The 16080-nt window shown below is 43.0% G+C and overlaps 1 protein-coding gene across 2 annotated transcripts; it reads right to left on the reverse strand.

Annotated features, from left to right (window-relative positions):
* Positions 1-1128: 1128 nt before the first annotated feature.
* On the reverse strand, positions 1129-15216 carry clasrp (CLK4-associating serine/arginine rich protein). 2 transcript variants are annotated; one of them, XM_054795199.1, is made up of 21 exons: positions 15106-15216; positions 14239-14378; positions 13892-13989; positions 13311-13412; positions 11652-11731; positions 11420-11504; positions 9293-9429; positions 8125-8221; positions 7193-7271; positions 7043-7116; positions 6493-6534; positions 6198-6383; positions 5602-5883; positions 5347-5532; positions 5220-5259; positions 4208-4268; positions 2567-2625; positions 2437-2483; positions 2239-2324; positions 1749-1773; positions 1129-1428 (listed from the first exon to the last, which is right to left on the reverse strand). In XM_054795199.1, exons 2-21 carry the CDS (start codon positions 14335-14337, stop codon positions 1350-1352), a joined length of 1944 nt encoding a protein of 647 aa, XP_054651174.1. In that variant the 5' UTR covers positions 14338-14378; positions 15106-15216; the 3' UTR covers positions 1129-1349. The 2 variants fall into 2 exon arrangements, 1 of the variants encoding a protein (XP_054651174.1); XR_008573241.1 differs by lacking the exons at positions 1129-1428; positions 1749-1773 and having other exon boundaries at positions 2240-2324; positions 5216-5259.
* Between the last annotated feature and the right edge of the window lie 864 nt (positions 15217-16080).

Raw genomic sequence — 16080 nt, forward strand, 5'->3', positions numbered from 1 at the left:
TTTAGAAAGTCCCCCATCAAGTGTCTTTCCAGGACCTCCCATGAAGAACGGGAGAAAGACCCTTGGAAGCAAGACAATGAGAAGTCTCATAGTAGTACGTGTGATTTCTTTAAAACATAAGCACACAAACCTGAACATGGTGTGTGTGTGTGTGTGTGTGTGTGTGTGTGAAAAAAAATCATCCCACAAAATCGCAATCTCAGTTCTAAACAAGAAAATTGAATTACTTTGGTGAAATTGTAGGTTTGTTTTGATTTCATATGGGTGGAAAAAAGAATTAAAAGTAAAAAGAAAATGTTTGGTCCAATTGGTCCAATCTGTTATCTATCAACAAGCACTACAAATGTTTTTTTTCTTCTCCAATTTAGTTAACTATGAAGGCTGGTACAGTTCGAAATTCAACCTAAATTATCAGGAAAAATATGCCTCTAAATTTGCACAATGCTTTGGAATTTGAACCGTCAGTTCAACAAGAATAAAAAAGGATGAGCTCTGCTTTTTCTTGCAGCTTATGCACAGAAAGTTACATGAAGTCACACTGAAAAGCAGTAAGACTCCTTTGCCATAATGTGTCATCACTTGTTATCAAAGTTAAGGCAGAGTGTTTTGCTGTGGTTCACTTCTTTTTACGCTTGATGCGAAAGGTGCATCGACAACCCAAATACCTTTTGCAGTACCGGTTCAAGTGTTTTCAGTTAAGTTATAACAGTAAAAAGCTTTGAAATTGGTTCTGAGATGGAACTGATTATTTCAAATTTTCAATAGGTCATTTTCAGTTGGAAAAATGAAACAAAATCAGATCGTATAAGATCTCTTAAGAGGATCCGCTTTCTATTCAATAAAGGCTCCAGTCATTAAAAAAAAGACAACATCCACTTAAAGACATGTATTAATGCTCATTTTGCTTCATGATGAGTTTTATTTGGACATGCCAGCCAGCAGAAAGGTTTAGAAAAAGAGCAAGAGAGGATCTCATTTAATCAGGGTTACATTACCTACAAAATGTGTTGTCAAGTGTTGTGAAGGAAGACGTGGACGCTAAAAAGGCAAAGTGCTCAATGTGAGACACTTTTGAAACACGAGTCTGTTCGAGGAAGTTTTCAAGAAAGAAACGTAACAAGGAGCATGCAGAGGTCAAAAACACACAAACCAGTTTAATAACCCTGCAGCGGTTGACGGCAAAAACAAAATGAACAGAGGAATTAGCAAAGAGGTCAGAGTTGGCAAGAGAACGTACTTGTTTGAGGTGTAGATGTGTTTGTCAACAACTTTACCACCCTGTCCTGGGGTCCTGCTTTATTGTTCAACAATTTCCAACAATGACTCTTGGATGACTTCAACACGTCCGGTCAGTATCGGCTGTACGGACTCCTGGAGCGAGAGCGGGAACGAGAGCGGGAACGGGATCGAGAACGAGAGCGTGACCTCCTAGGACCCGGAAACAAAAGGTCAGAATGAAAGACATTTAAGATACTTGCTGGTTGATTCTCTTGGCAGATGAGTACACAGTGTTCTGTTGCATTGAGACTGCCACCAGCATGGTAACAAACAAAAATAAAAGCTAATCATTCAGTGGTACACGTGCTCTTATTGTTTTAAATACTGGTATGATTAGCATTAGCTGCAATGGAAATGAATAAACCACGATTATGGTGCGGCAGTGCATACTCATGAATAAGTAGTGGAAAAAATTTTTTAAAAAACAAAGAGTTGCTTGGCAATGAAGAGGAAGAGGAGTTCTCACATACCTTCTGGATGAGCTGGAATCTCGGCCTGAGGGACAAGAGCACAGAGAGCTGCCATCAAAACACAAGCAAGCCACAAGAACCTCTTGGCGCCCGTAAAACTGTCACCGGGAGCCTGTGCATCAGACCCTGGCCTCACCGGCATTGAAATAAGAATGTGGAAAGCGGCTAAAACCAACCACTTTCAACACAATGACACACGCTATCAAACTAAAACAATGGTATTCTCTTTTCCTGGCCGTTGGCCACCGTAAAGAGACTAACCGTAATCTACAGGAGACTGCAGGCAGCAAGAAAAAGAACGTCTGCTATAATACTGCAGGTATAACCATGTATCCTCAACTTAACGTTAAAATGAGCAATGAGTGGCAATGGGTGGTTAAAGTCAACTGTATGGCGTTTTTTATGCCAATAGAAAAGCATCAAATGCGAAGCTGTGCTTTGTGAGGCCCCACATAGCTGCTGGCCATAGAGAGAGATCCTAAAGTCTTACCATATTTGGAGGGAGAGGGCGAGTGGCTCTGCCGGCCGTACTGTCGCTCCCATTCATCGCGCTCTTTCTCGCGCCGCTCACGCTCCCTAAACACAGAAAGCCTTGAGGTCAGACGGTTGCAACACACTCAAATACCAAACAGTCCACCTGCGCGCACACACACACACACACACAAAACACACACACACACAGCCTTACTTCATGCGTATCTTGCGTGCCATGGCTCGCAGTTCTCCCTCTCGCTCCTGTAAAATAACCACATAGCAATAAGAGGAAATGGAGGAGAATGACTCTTTGTTGCTGCTGCACTAAATTCAACTCAGCACACCTGTCGTTTATGCTCCTGTTGTTGGATCTTCACCTGGGCTGCTTTCTTATCCGCCTTGGCTACAGGAGGAGGAAAAAATATATATAGAATTATCATATATAAAATTATATTATAAATATATTAATTTGAAAAATCACAAAATAATATATATATAGTATATTAAAAATATTACCAAAAATAATTACTGGAATGATACACTCGTGATCAAAATTTTAAGACCAGTTGAAAAATTGCAAGAATTTGCATTTTGCACTGTTGGATCTTAAAGCAGTTCCAAGTGGAATTTCAAAATGCAAAAAGAAGAAATGGCTGAGCAATTCTTGTTAATCATCTCGAAAATTGGTTTGGGCATGCTTGATGTCAGTGTTTCCAGGAGTCTAGTAGGAATGTTCCTCCAGGTGGTGAAGATGGCTTCACAGAGGGCATCCACTGTCTGGAACAGATGTTCATTTTTGTAAACGTCCATTGCCATTCATCCCCAAATGTTTTCAATTGGATTTAGGTCAGGATGGCCCAAAAGAGTGAGGTTATTCCTCTGAAAGAAGTCCTTTGTCAGGCGGGCATTGTGAACTGCAGCGTTGTCCTGTTAAAAAAGCCAGTCATTACCACACAGACGAGGGCCTTCAGTCATGAGGGATGCCCCCTGCAACATCTCCACACAGCCAGCTGCTGTTTGACGCCCCTGCACAACCTGAAGCTTCACTTTTCCATTGAAGGAAAAAGCAACCAGGATGATGATGGCACCTCATACCAGTAACGTTGGAAGCCACCAGGACTGTCAAGGTTACATTTTTTCTCATTAGACAATAAAACTTTCTTCCCATCTTTCAACGTCCCATGTCTGGTGGTCTCGTGTAAATTCTAAACGAGCAATTTTGTATCGATAAAGAAAAGAAGACATTGAAGAAGACATTTTTTTTTTCTCAAAATCCTTCTCTTGCAGATGCCGTCTGATGGTTATTGGACTGCACTCGGTACCTAACAACCTTCATTTGGGGCAAGGATCATCCCGTGTCTTGACCGACAGCCAATCGTATCCTCTGGCTCAGGGTCAGTAACATTTTTTGGGTCTCCACTGGACTTTTTTGGTTCCATGACCCTCAGGATCTTTTAAGACTGGATGTGGAGGTCCTGGGCTGGTGTGGTTACACGTGCTCTGCGGTTGTGAGGCCGGTTGGTTGTACTGCCAAATTCTCTGAAACGCCTTTGGAGATGGCTTATGGTCGAGAAATGAACATTCAATACACGAGCAAAAGCTCTGGTTGACATTTCTGCTCTCAGCATGCCAATTGCATGCTGCTGCAAATCTTGCGACATCTGTGGCATTGTGCTGTGTGATAAAACTGCACATTTTAGAGTGGCCTTTTATTGTGGGCAGGCTAAGGCACACCTGTGCACTAATCATGGCGTCTAATCAGCATCTTGATATTGCACACCTGTGATGTGGGATGGATTATCTCAGCAAAGGAGAAGTGCTCACTATCACAGATTTATGAGCAATATTTGAGCGAAATGGTGATATTGTGTATGTGGAAAAAGTTTTAGACCTTCGAGTTCATCTCATAAAAAAAGTGTTGCGTTTATATTTATGTTGAGTGTACATACACACATACACACACACACGCACAGTTCTGCACTTACACTGCTTGTTGAGGGCCTTCTGCATACGTAGCTTGAGCTTCTCCTGTGGCGTCAACTTGGACTGTGGGCAACACAACCGTGTTAGCAGCTTGACAAAAATGTTTTAAATGTGCTATGACACAATTTGGATAATGTCCACTTCACACAAAGTGTTTGTGGATTATTAAGTTGAAAAGACAACAGGTAAGTGAGGCACTTGGGTGGAGAAGCCCTACATGTAATGTTAGCGTCGGCAGCTACAGAAGCCTCCACACAAGTGTCCAGTAAATTTGGAATACACCAAACAGTGTCAGGGGAGATTAATGCAGGAGGACAGCTGAGGGAGCAGCGAGGGACACTATGTGAAACAAGTGCAAGTTCAGGTCCAGCGAGTTCACAAAAGAGCCAGTGGCATTTTGCTGCCGACACACCCAGCAGTGGGCTGTTTAAACCTGGCCAGGCAAGAAAAACTGCAGGTCACAACACCGCAGGCAAGTCAAACACGAGAGCACTACTCAAACTGAGGGCTGGCGTGTATGCAAAGCTCCTCTTCTCTGCCAGGAGAAGCAGCAGCGACAAGGGCAGTCAAACGTCCAGAGTGATTGACAGTAAACGACAATCGCACCGAATGATCTCACCGTTTAAAACTGTAGGACATTAAAACCTTTATTTGTTTTAACAAGCCCAGACGTTTGTCCAGAACACGTCCAACACGTCCCTGAACGTACCATGGCTCAGAATATTTATGAACGTAAAAAAAAAACATGTATATGTGAACAAGCACACTCAACACAATAATGGTAATAACGGTGCCTGAAGTCCACTTTATGTCCGCTGGAGCAACATGTTTCAGTTAACTTGTGTAAGATGAAGGCTACGGGTGGAGGGGGTTAAACAAGAAAAGAATGATTATTTTGAGTGGCAACAAAGGCTTCTCCATCCCCAGTGCTGGACACCTTGTCAGCCTGTCAGGGATGAGGGAGGCGTAGTAGGCTTTAGCAAGAAAGCTCAGTGAGATCAAATTCTTACTGACTTTGGCAGCTCCCGTCTTTTTACCACCCGCTGTTTCAGGCCTACAGGGATGACAAGCATTGAGCGGTTAGCAAGGACGGCAGGAGGGCTGACGACGCCATCTCCATCAGATGCCTTCATGGTCTTACTTTCTTAGTTTGTCGGTAATTGCTTTTGAAGGATCAGGGGGTCCTCTGTGCTCAGGGGAAGGGCTGTGGTTGAGGCGGCTGGGGGATGGCGAGGGACTGCGGCTGTCGCTCTCGCCCCGCCGATGACCGCCACTGCTCCGGACGCTTCGCCGTGAGGAGCCCCCCTGCCGTGAGCTGGAGCGGGATCTGATACAAACAATGAAATGAAGTCAGGTCACGGCTATACCTGTTGAAAATTCAAGGACATTTATCAACCTTGTTCGTCTCCTTGAAGTATATCGTCTCCTCTCCCTGTCTCTCGCCCGCTCTCTATCACGGTCGTTGGATCGCGATCTCGATCGGTCGCGTCTCCTGCGGGACCCTCCCCTGTCACGTGAGTAGGAGCGGGAATATCGTCTCAAGCGGGAATGGGAACGACGGCCGTCCCTTCCCCACCGTCCTCGTCGGTTGCGGCGTGAACGGGAGGATGAGGAGGACGGTGATGAAGAGCGGGATGAGGAGTACGAAGGAGAACGACTGGATGAGGACCTTCGTCTCCTGAACAAATACAAAAACAAAGTTTTAGTCACAAGAACACCACAGTACCTAGCCTACTGTTTGCTATGATCCTTTGATCGATCCAGTGGATTTATTGCTATTAAAATGACATGCACACAAAGTAGTCCAATGGTGTCACATCAGCAAAAGTCTTGCCACATCATGCACAGTGATGTCTTTGCAGATTAATAAACCTCACCTCCAATACATCAAACACTATCAGCATTGAATGATGGGAATCAGCCTCTGCAGTGATCATGTCAACGGTCAAAAGACTAACCAATGAAAAGCCAGGAGAAGGGAAAGTTACCGACCGGGAGCCCCTGCTATGACCTGCAGGGTGCTGCGCATTGGAGGAGGCGTGGGGGGCGCCGGCTTGTGATGCTGCTGCTGCTGCCGTTTCGTCATCGCTGCCTCCGAAGCTGGTGATGAAGGTGATCTTCTCTGGACCGGGTGTCCGAGAGCGTGAGCGCGACTCGGAGCTGGATTCTGACTGCGGCCTGAGAGAGAGAGAGAAATCAAACAAATCCTGAGTCTAACACGCATGAACCCACACATGCCACAATATGGTTAACAAAAGCGAGAGAGTGGGGAAAAAAAAGAATTCACCGTTTGTAAGGATCGTATGTGGGGCTGTCTCTCCTTGCGTAGCTGATTGATGAAGAAAAGAAAATATGAAACACGGATCTTACATAATGCCATTGCTGTCCAATGACACCTATTTAACAACATAAAACATTGTGAATCTCTCTATTCCTCCCCCATTTACACACTATACTGCATAGCACAGCAATGAATCCATGCTTTTGTGTTTATAACTATTCAAATATAGTATGAATATAGTATGTAAAACAATGGCTAAATTAGTCATTAGAGTACTAATTATTATAATCTCAACAAACTGTCCATGTAATGCTTTAATACCATTGTAAGCTTTATGTAAACATGTTGTGTTAGCTTGCTTCTTACTGTTACAAGCTGACTCACAGCTACTAACTATCCTCTCATCATAGTTTAAATAAAAGACATTCTTGTTAGTCCACTAGAACAATTGAAAAGAGTGCATGTGTACCTGCAACATACAATAAGGAATGTGATTTCTACGATTAATTGTGTCACTTGCAGTGTGCTTAATGAATACTTGTAAATACAAAATTACCTTGGCGGGCTGATCTGTCGACCTTTTAGCCTTTTCTCTCTAAACTCTCTCCTTTGTCGGCGAGAACGGCGGCCCTGAAATCGCCCAACGTGTCACACAACGAGCAGCAAGCAAATACTGTAGACGTCACAATAAGAGACGTGTTCTTACCGAGTACATGGCTTTCTCTGCCTCCAGCGCCTTGGCATGCTTGATGGCCTCAACCTCCTCTTTGTCCTTCCTCAACATCCTGATGGACACAGTTGCCGTACATGTAGTCAAGCTTAGTACATCCTTAATGACATTTTTCTCTGCTGCTCAAAAATAAACATGCAACTGAACCCCTCAAGCAACAGAACGAGCATAAAATCCCCTCATTATCATTGGCATCAAAGTGCAAGCATATGAACTTATTATTTTAAACCAATGCGTCCTAATGTATTCCTACACAACATTCACATTCTTGTCCATGATTTGTGAAGCGCATCTCATAACTGATTGCACTTTAATGACACACTCAGGGTAGGAGCAGTTCTTTCATAGTGAAACTAGCGCCCTCTCTTGCCATAAATGAGAACTACACTGCACAAATATAGTACCGGTAACTTTGTTCCAGTAAAACATTCCCAAGTCTGATGTGACACAAAGATTGTTTCTTGACAGAGGTCAATGCTAGATAAAAAAAAAAAAAAAACGCCAGACAAGAGTGTGGTCAAGCTTATTTAAGATTTGTGTTAAGAATTATGTTATGGTTGTAATAGAATCCCACGATTAAAACCACTATGGTTAAATTGATTGGAAAAATACAGCCTAAAAAGGTGAGCTTTTCAATGAAACAGCACTTTTCTCAAATAGACTCAATACAATTCAGTGCTTAATGAGGACTTATTGCAGAGTCATGTGTGTGGTATAACTACACTAGATTGGGTTTTTGATGTGGCTGATGCTTACTTAGGGATTGTGTCTCACACTTTATAATTGATTATATTCCCATGATGGTTACTTCTTATTTGGTTCAGCTTGAATCCTCTCATGTCATTTTCCCAAAAGTATATGCGTTTGACATGTAATGGTGATGTAAAATGTTATCAAACAAACGCTACCTGACAAAGTCTCCTTCAGCCATTCCGTAGGGAGTGGCAGTTTTGTTGAGCTCCATTTCCTGCTCGTGGTTCAGCTCGTCAATGTCAACCTCCACGTCTGCAAACGCAGGCAAACATAGATACAACTATGAAACTTTCTTCATTCCTCCAATTGTTTATGACACTATCAGTATATGGTGAATCTCTGTATATTCACGATTCAGCATTTGTGACCCAGCATATTTATGGTTTGAAAAAAATTATCCAAAAATAGGCCATTTTCTACGGCAGAAAACATCTAATTCACTCTGGAGTCGATAATAATTTCTAAATACAGGTATGTGACAATATTGCATAAAATGTAGAGCATACATACAGTAAAACGTGACATAAGCGCAAAATGGTGGCGCCATGTTTGTGTTGCTACACCAGTGCTAGCTTGGACAGTCAACTTTCTTGAAAATCCCGCCTCAAAACATGCAGTGAGGTGAACACAAGTTAATATATGATCCTAAATCATTACTGGAATTACAACAGGCAAGCAGTGTGGATTATGTCAACGCGACTTGGAGAACCATCTTCTCCACCCACAGACCTGCGGAGCAGCGGAACGGCATACCACTAGCCTGATGAGGAGGCTAAAGGCTCGACCGCGACTCCATTCCATCTGTTCTATCGATCATCTTACATTACCATTCATTAGTGGTGAGTACTTATACATTTTATATTTTAAAATGCATTTCATTAGTGTGTGTGAGGTATAGAGTATTTAGGGCCGAAACCTGGATTGTGCATTTATGCATTCAGCTTGTTAGTTTCTTTTGTCAGGAATGAACAATGGCAACTGAAGCAAGAATGGAAGAGTTCTGTAGCTCAATCTACTGTAATCTAATAATTATGACATTCACTGTTTTTGCAAATGTTGATCCAAAATCGGAGGAGAACTTTGAGGTCAAGATAGCAAGAAGGTTTGGCGGGGCAGTGAGCCATGTGTGAAAAACAGGACATTTTTATGGGCGTCTATTTTATTTTTCGCCATTCGTGGATGGTCTCGGAAAGTAACCCCCCATTCCCTCGCAAATAGCGGGGATCTACTGTACTGTTTTATAATAATTTTATCGTATAATAACAGAATTACTATTGCAACAACACATCATCAGTAGGGTAAAACTAGAGGGCATTTGCTCACCGATATCTGGGATAACCTCATCCTCTTCGGACTCGCTGTTCTCCGAATTGTCGTCGTCTTTGTCAGATGCTGGGTCAGGTTCTGTCACGGTGCTGTCCTCATACGTATAACCAATGGCAACCTTTTTCTCAGCCAACCTGCATCACAAGCAAAATAGGTTTGTCAAAATCATATACAGATGCTGGGGTGACAAAACACAGCCAACCTTAACTATAACTTTTCTGTGTGGATAACTCCATCGCCGCTAAATATGTCCGCTGCTACCCAAATAATAAATGTTGGGTCACAGGTGATCTGAAAAATTTACTTAATTAAAAAAAAAAAAAGTGCCTTCAATACTGGTGACAAGACAGAACTCAGGAAGGTACAAAAGGAACTGAAAAGGAAAATTGGGGAAAACAGAAACATCTACTGAAGAAAGCTAGAAAAGAAAATGGAGAAATATGTCAGGGCAGTCTGGAGTGGGATCAGAAAGATCACTGGTTTCAATAATAAAAAGTGCACTGCTGAGGGGAACACACAATGATACTGAACGACTACAGAGCCATAGCTATGACCTCCGACATACAGTAATTACGGTCAAGGAGAGGCTGAGAACATAGGTGTGTGCAGTGCAGAACCCGCTGCGGTTCGCATACCAGCCCCCAGGTGGGGTGGACAATCCTGTTATACTGTATATCTGCTGCAGAGGGCCTACTCCTGCCTGGACAGACCAAACACGTCCGCATTATGTCCTTCGATTTCACGTCTGCCTTCAACACCATCGAGCCCAGGCTGCTGACGGAAAAGTTGGCGAGCATGAGCGTGGACGTCCCCCTCATCACTTGGATCACAAACTACCTGACGAGCAGACTGCAGTACGTGAGGCTGCAGAGGTGTGTATATGACTGTCTGATCAGCAATATCGGAGCCTCCCAGGGAACAGCGCGTTCCCCATTCCTGTTCACCACCTACACTGTGAATTTTAAGTACTGCTCCAACTCTTGTCATCTACAAACATATTCTGATGACACGGCTATAGCGGGATGGGGGCAAGAAGAGGAGTACAGAGCACTGGTGAATGTCTTTGTGATGTGGTGTGGGGAGAGTTATCTGCAGCTGAATGTGGAGAAGACAAAGGAGATGCCAATTTCAGCTGGAAGAAGGCCACCTCGCTGCCAATCTCCATAGCTGGTAGAGATGTGGAGCAGGTAACATATACCGTTTACCGCCTATATAGACCATAAAGACCTCTGTGTCAACTTGGACTGCAAGCCTGAGTGGTCCACAAACACCGAGGTACACAAAAAGGACCTGAGGCGGCAGTATTTCCTCAGAAAGTTGACATCCTTGAATGTCTGAAACTAACTACTCCATATCGTCAGCACCATCATCTTTGCTGTCAGTGTGTTAGGGATTTGGAGTTAAGGTAAAGGATAAAAACAAGCTGAAAAAACTCATCACCATCATGAAAAAGGCTGAGTCAGTTGTGGGCATCAGACTGGCTACACAGGAGGAGGTGATCAGAGACACAACGCTGTGGAAGGTCAGGGCTATTGTGAACAATGTGTCTCACCCCCTCTACAGCACCCTGGACAGCCACAGTAACAGACTTCTGCAGCCTAGGTGTCTAAAGGAGCGCTACAGCAATCCTTTCTGGCAGAGGCTATCTGACTGTGTAATTCACATGTAGCCTCCAAAATATTTGCCTCTTTTATTGTCTTTAAAGGTTTTAAGAAGTACGTTCAGTATATTTACAGGATGGGACTTAAAAGTTTCCACACATTGGAAAATGTATAATGTACATTTTTTTTATGTTTCAGATCAGATCCCCAGAGCTCGCCCTTCTTGATTTATCTATCTTTCTATCTTTATCTATCTTATCTTCTATCTTTGGGGGCACTGGAAGCCCATGACGTATCAGGTGAAGATATGACACGTAAATCATCTCAAAGACTGCATCGCCAACACCAACACAAGCAAAATTCAACTGTGCAACTGTGATAATGCAAGTTCATCAACAATGAAAAACACATATGTGTTCCAAAACAATGATAATCATATGTGCGTGTGTGTGTTCTTTACAATAAGATAAATGAATTTCCCCTTTTAGCGGATTAATAAAGTTTATCCATCTAATTTGCATACTTTTTCTTTTCGTCCTCATTTGGTTTCTGTAGACCACCGTAGAGCTCATCCACGTAAATCTGGTACAAACACTGTTCCTCGGAGACTGCAGGAGGACAACAGGCATGAGTTAATGGACAATTACAGTCACATTGTGTGATATATTCAAACCCTGAGATTCGCTTCTTGCAACAAGGAGCAAATTATCAGTGTTTATTGTTGTTCTGAACGATTGAGACGATGTATCACTTACTGTTGGCAAAGTCGTTCTGCACCAGGCCTCTGTAGCGCTCATAATTGCACCTCCTCTCCTCCATCTCCTGCTCTGGAGTTCTGGGGATAAAACGCCTTCAGGTTGTTTCATCATGACACTAACATACATATGTGCCTTCAATATATAACACTTAAACCACCTTGACACGTGCAGGGAATTTGTCCCCACAGTGGTACACAATTCTGCATGCCAATGAGTACCGTACATAGGCCGTAAACAGGTGTGATGTAGGTGTAAAGTTGTGCAGGGCTGCATACCAGTGCGCAATTGTTTTTTTTTTAATTTACTTTTTTTTTTTAATGTTCAAAATTTCCAACACACGTCATCTTTGTGAACTAGTCGTGAACACAACGTGAAAGCACCCCAACCTATTCGCAAACAATGCGGGCGGTGCATAGCAAATCGAGTCTCATTCACACGAATGGATTCACTTTTCCACCACCTCATGGAACAAGTCAGGGAGAATTCTCAAGTAATTTTTGAAGCCTCATGTATTGTCCTTGTGACGTTCTGTTAATAAGTGATCATAATGCCCAAAGTGATGTCTTCTAGTCAGCAATTCCCTCTCCCACATTGTCCGTGCTTTCTTTTTTCTAGTTATGGTTGTGCCTTCTTCCTGCATTCTCTTCCTACAGCTGCGAGATAATACAGACATACCTCTTCTTTTTTGCAAAGAGTTTCTTCTCTTGAGTTCAACATCTAGAAGGTAGGTGCCTTGCAAATAGAGGAATTAATGACACTAGGGGTGATGCAGGATAAAGCGGGACCAAATAATGCCACGACTGCGGGAAATGGTGGTGACAATGCATACCCGTGCGGGAACAATGCGTGTTGCACGTACTATGCCGTACGCTAGACGTAAACAGTACTTGACTTGGGTGTACAGTCAATAAATCATGAGGGAGTGCGGAATTTTGTGCCAATGCGCACCATTTGCGGTCACGAATTGCATGCCAAGTGTGTAATTTATGCATAAATAATCGCACAGAGTCCACAAAACTAGCCCTCACGCTTTCCAGGCTTAGAATCTAAATCAGCGGTTCTCAACTGGTTTGGCTGCAGGACCCAATAAAAACCTTCATTCAGTATCTCATAAAAATCAGAGAAATTGTCAAAATGTTCAATATCCCTCGAATCAAAAACTTTCCCTACGCCTTTAATTGGTCTCTATGTTTAAATCGAACCAAGTACATTTTGCACGACGTGGATTCTAATGATTGAGATGGACGTGTAAGAACAGCTTACAACGGACGACTGGCAATTGCAAATCGGTCGGCATCCTTCATTTAAAAGAGTCGATTGAAAGACTGGATTTGTTCGAGAACGTTACATCTCTACCAGGCAAAGACCTGCGACACGCTGAAAACGGGCCTGGACCCACCACTTGAGATGATCTAAATGACACGCATTGCCACGGCGAATTGCGGGACAATGTGGAGGCAAAATGTGTGCAAGTAGCATGTAGCATGCTCAATTATGCAAATTTGACTATCATAGCGATGGACCACAATTAAATTGCATTCCAGTGAGAAAGACCACTAAATTTACTGGAGCATTTATGCTAGTGCAAGTAAAAGTGATTAAAATGTTTATTCAAACAAATGACATGAAAACACGTAACTACTACGGCAGACTCACATGGTGCTAAGCAGCGCAGGCGTGTAGGTGGGGATATAGTCCAGATGAGCCCTCACATCAAACCTGTCAATCATGTTGTTGGCGTCTCCTTGCCAGGGCATCCTTTAGAAAAGACAAATGAGACAGCGAGCATCAATATACCACTCATTCACCAGAGTGAATAAGAAAAGTTACAATAGTTATCTTGTTGGGGGAAAAAAAGCAATATTTGGCTTTTGGAACTGTTAAGTATTTAATAAATGTTGAAGTACATTTAAATTATAGATTTTTTTGTTGTAATGTTTACGCCAGCTTCAGAATAAGCACCCTTGGATCAGTCAGGGCTGAGGCAAATCTCTTATCTGTGCTTCTTCCAGCTTTTAACAATATATGGCACAGCAAAACTAAACAAGTTCATGCTATAAAAGCACATTTAATACAGTGCCTAACACAAACATTTATTGAAAACTGATCACCGTGACACCACATCACTAAATAAATCTTCCAACGAGACAGTCTATTAGAGGCCAAGTACAGTAAAATCAAATCCTACAGAGTCATTAGCATCCTACAGATCACGTTTGTGTGCGTGTGTCCCTCACATGTTGATAGGAGACTCTGCAGCCACAGCCACAGCCGGATCCAGGTGAATCTTGTAGGCTCGTCCATGAACCTGAAGGAACTGGGCTGGGTCTTTTTTCTACAGAGACAAAATGAGAAGAATGGAAAAGACAGTAAGCTTGATGAAAAACTTTGCTCCAACCTGTGCTATACTGCTGTTGCTTACAAACCTAAAATGTGTCAGGTCAGCTCTAAACTACATTACAGGAAAAACTAAGTGGCAGCGAGAGAACACAAGGCCCTCTGAGGGCCGGAAGATAGAACTTGACAAGTCAGAAGGCCAATATTTGTTGTTATGCAAGAGTCGTTAAGTGACAACATCTCTTACTATCTTCTCGTAGTACTCTCGGCGACGCTCGCCTCGCCGTTTGTAGTCAACCATCATGCCACGGAGCTTGCGCTCGTGTTTGCGGGCCTCCTGCCACATGACGGCTCCGCTGGGGGTGGGGGCGCGGCGGGGCACGGCTGCTGTAATGATGCAAAGTGGGAAGAAGGTAAATGAGAGGTTTCAGGAACGTTGGATATAAATGTAACACCCTATCAAACAACAACAAAAAAAAGACATTACAGAGGATGATCCTTTGAATTACACAGTAAAAGTTGATGAACGCTATGAGATTTTTTCTATTAAAGGCAGTACTTTTTGTCATGACACCGTTACACAAACACTATTACATATACTATTATATATATGTGAATACAATATTTTTACATGCCTAAATGTATGAGATTGATTGGCTGTCTGGCGTCTATCAGTATAAATCATGGCGAATTGTTGATTAAGACTATTCCTCAAAAATTGTAGGCGTAGAAACGACAAACCTCTCTTTGGCTCATATTTTGGATTAAGACGGAAAATGCTAGCAGTTAACTTGACTAGAGATTAGAGGCAGCTAGGATTGTCTGACTGTCTTGACTAACACGCGTTACGTCACGCTTTCGCTTTTGTTTGAAACATATAGCGAATCAAACGGAATGGAACAAAAAGGCATGCAAAGTGGATTTTACTCGTATTTTTATTAGCAGTCTCAGCAAAATTATGATAGCGCGTGCAGTCGTGGGGCCTACACTACCCTAGTGTAGCTTAGCTTAACCGGGCTAGGCTTACTGCCACAAAAATAACGAGTCAACAATTTTATACCTCGCAACAGCTCGGGAAAGCACGTTTTATGTCATTTTCAATTCAACTGCTTACCTGTTTCACTGGCAACTATTACATAAACTGGGTTTATTTTTCGATGACCCAAGAGGCCACCGTACAGTACTTCTTCTTCCGCGCTGGTTTTCTTCTTCGCGGAGTCTATGGTCGACAATGGTAAACTGACCCCTACTGGCAGGGAGTGGAACTGTTTAAAAATTAACAAAGGTTGTTTGTATGGAAGTTCTTCTATTTCTGGATAACTTAAACATAATGCTCATTGTTTACAACGTGTAGTTGTGGATTATTATACATATTCCTTCATTTTCATTCTTTTTTTTCCCCCAAGCTACCGACCAGAAGCAACATTCCCCTGCAATCCATATTACACTATATTTGTCTGGCATGGGTTGCACGGTGGCCTAGTGGTTAGCATGTTGGCCACACAGTCAGGAGATCTGGAAGATCTGGGTTCTCTGTGTGGAGTTTGCATGTTCTCTCCGTGCATGTGTTTTGTCCGGATACTCCGGCTTCCTCCCACATTCCAAAAACATGCATGTTAGGTTAATTGGCGACTCTAAATTGTCCATAATTTTAAATATGAGTGTGAATGGTTGTTTGTCTATATGTGCCCTGCGATTGGCTGGCGACTAGTCCAGGGTGCATCCCACCTTCCGCCCAAAGACAGATGGGATAGGCTCCAGCATACCCCCATGACCCTAATGAGGATTAAGCGGCGTCGGTATATCTCCCAACACTTATATATATATATATATTGCACCATTGCAGGTTGTGGTAATCCTACTTGGGCAATATTAAGGTGCATTTAAGCCTTTACTCAGAGGCGCATCAGTCTTTCATCTGATCGTAAACGTTCCAGTCTGTGACATCCTGAGGCACACCGCAGGTGTACGGAGGGTCGTAGCTAAGCAGCAGAGTGAGTGTGCATGCGTCTGTTTCCTACATTTCCTCCTCATCGGGGCGGTTACGGGAAGCCTTTTCTAGCCTGCTGCTGTTTGCACAGGCCAAAGG

The sequence above is a fragment of the Dunckerocampus dactyliophorus genome, chromosome 12 (genome assembly GCF_027744805.1).
Source record: "Dunckerocampus dactyliophorus isolate RoL2022-P2 chromosome 12, RoL_Ddac_1.1, whole genome shotgun sequence".
Classification (NCBI taxonomy): domain Eukaryota; kingdom Metazoa; phylum Chordata; class Actinopteri; order Syngnathiformes; family Syngnathidae; genus Dunckerocampus; species Dunckerocampus dactyliophorus.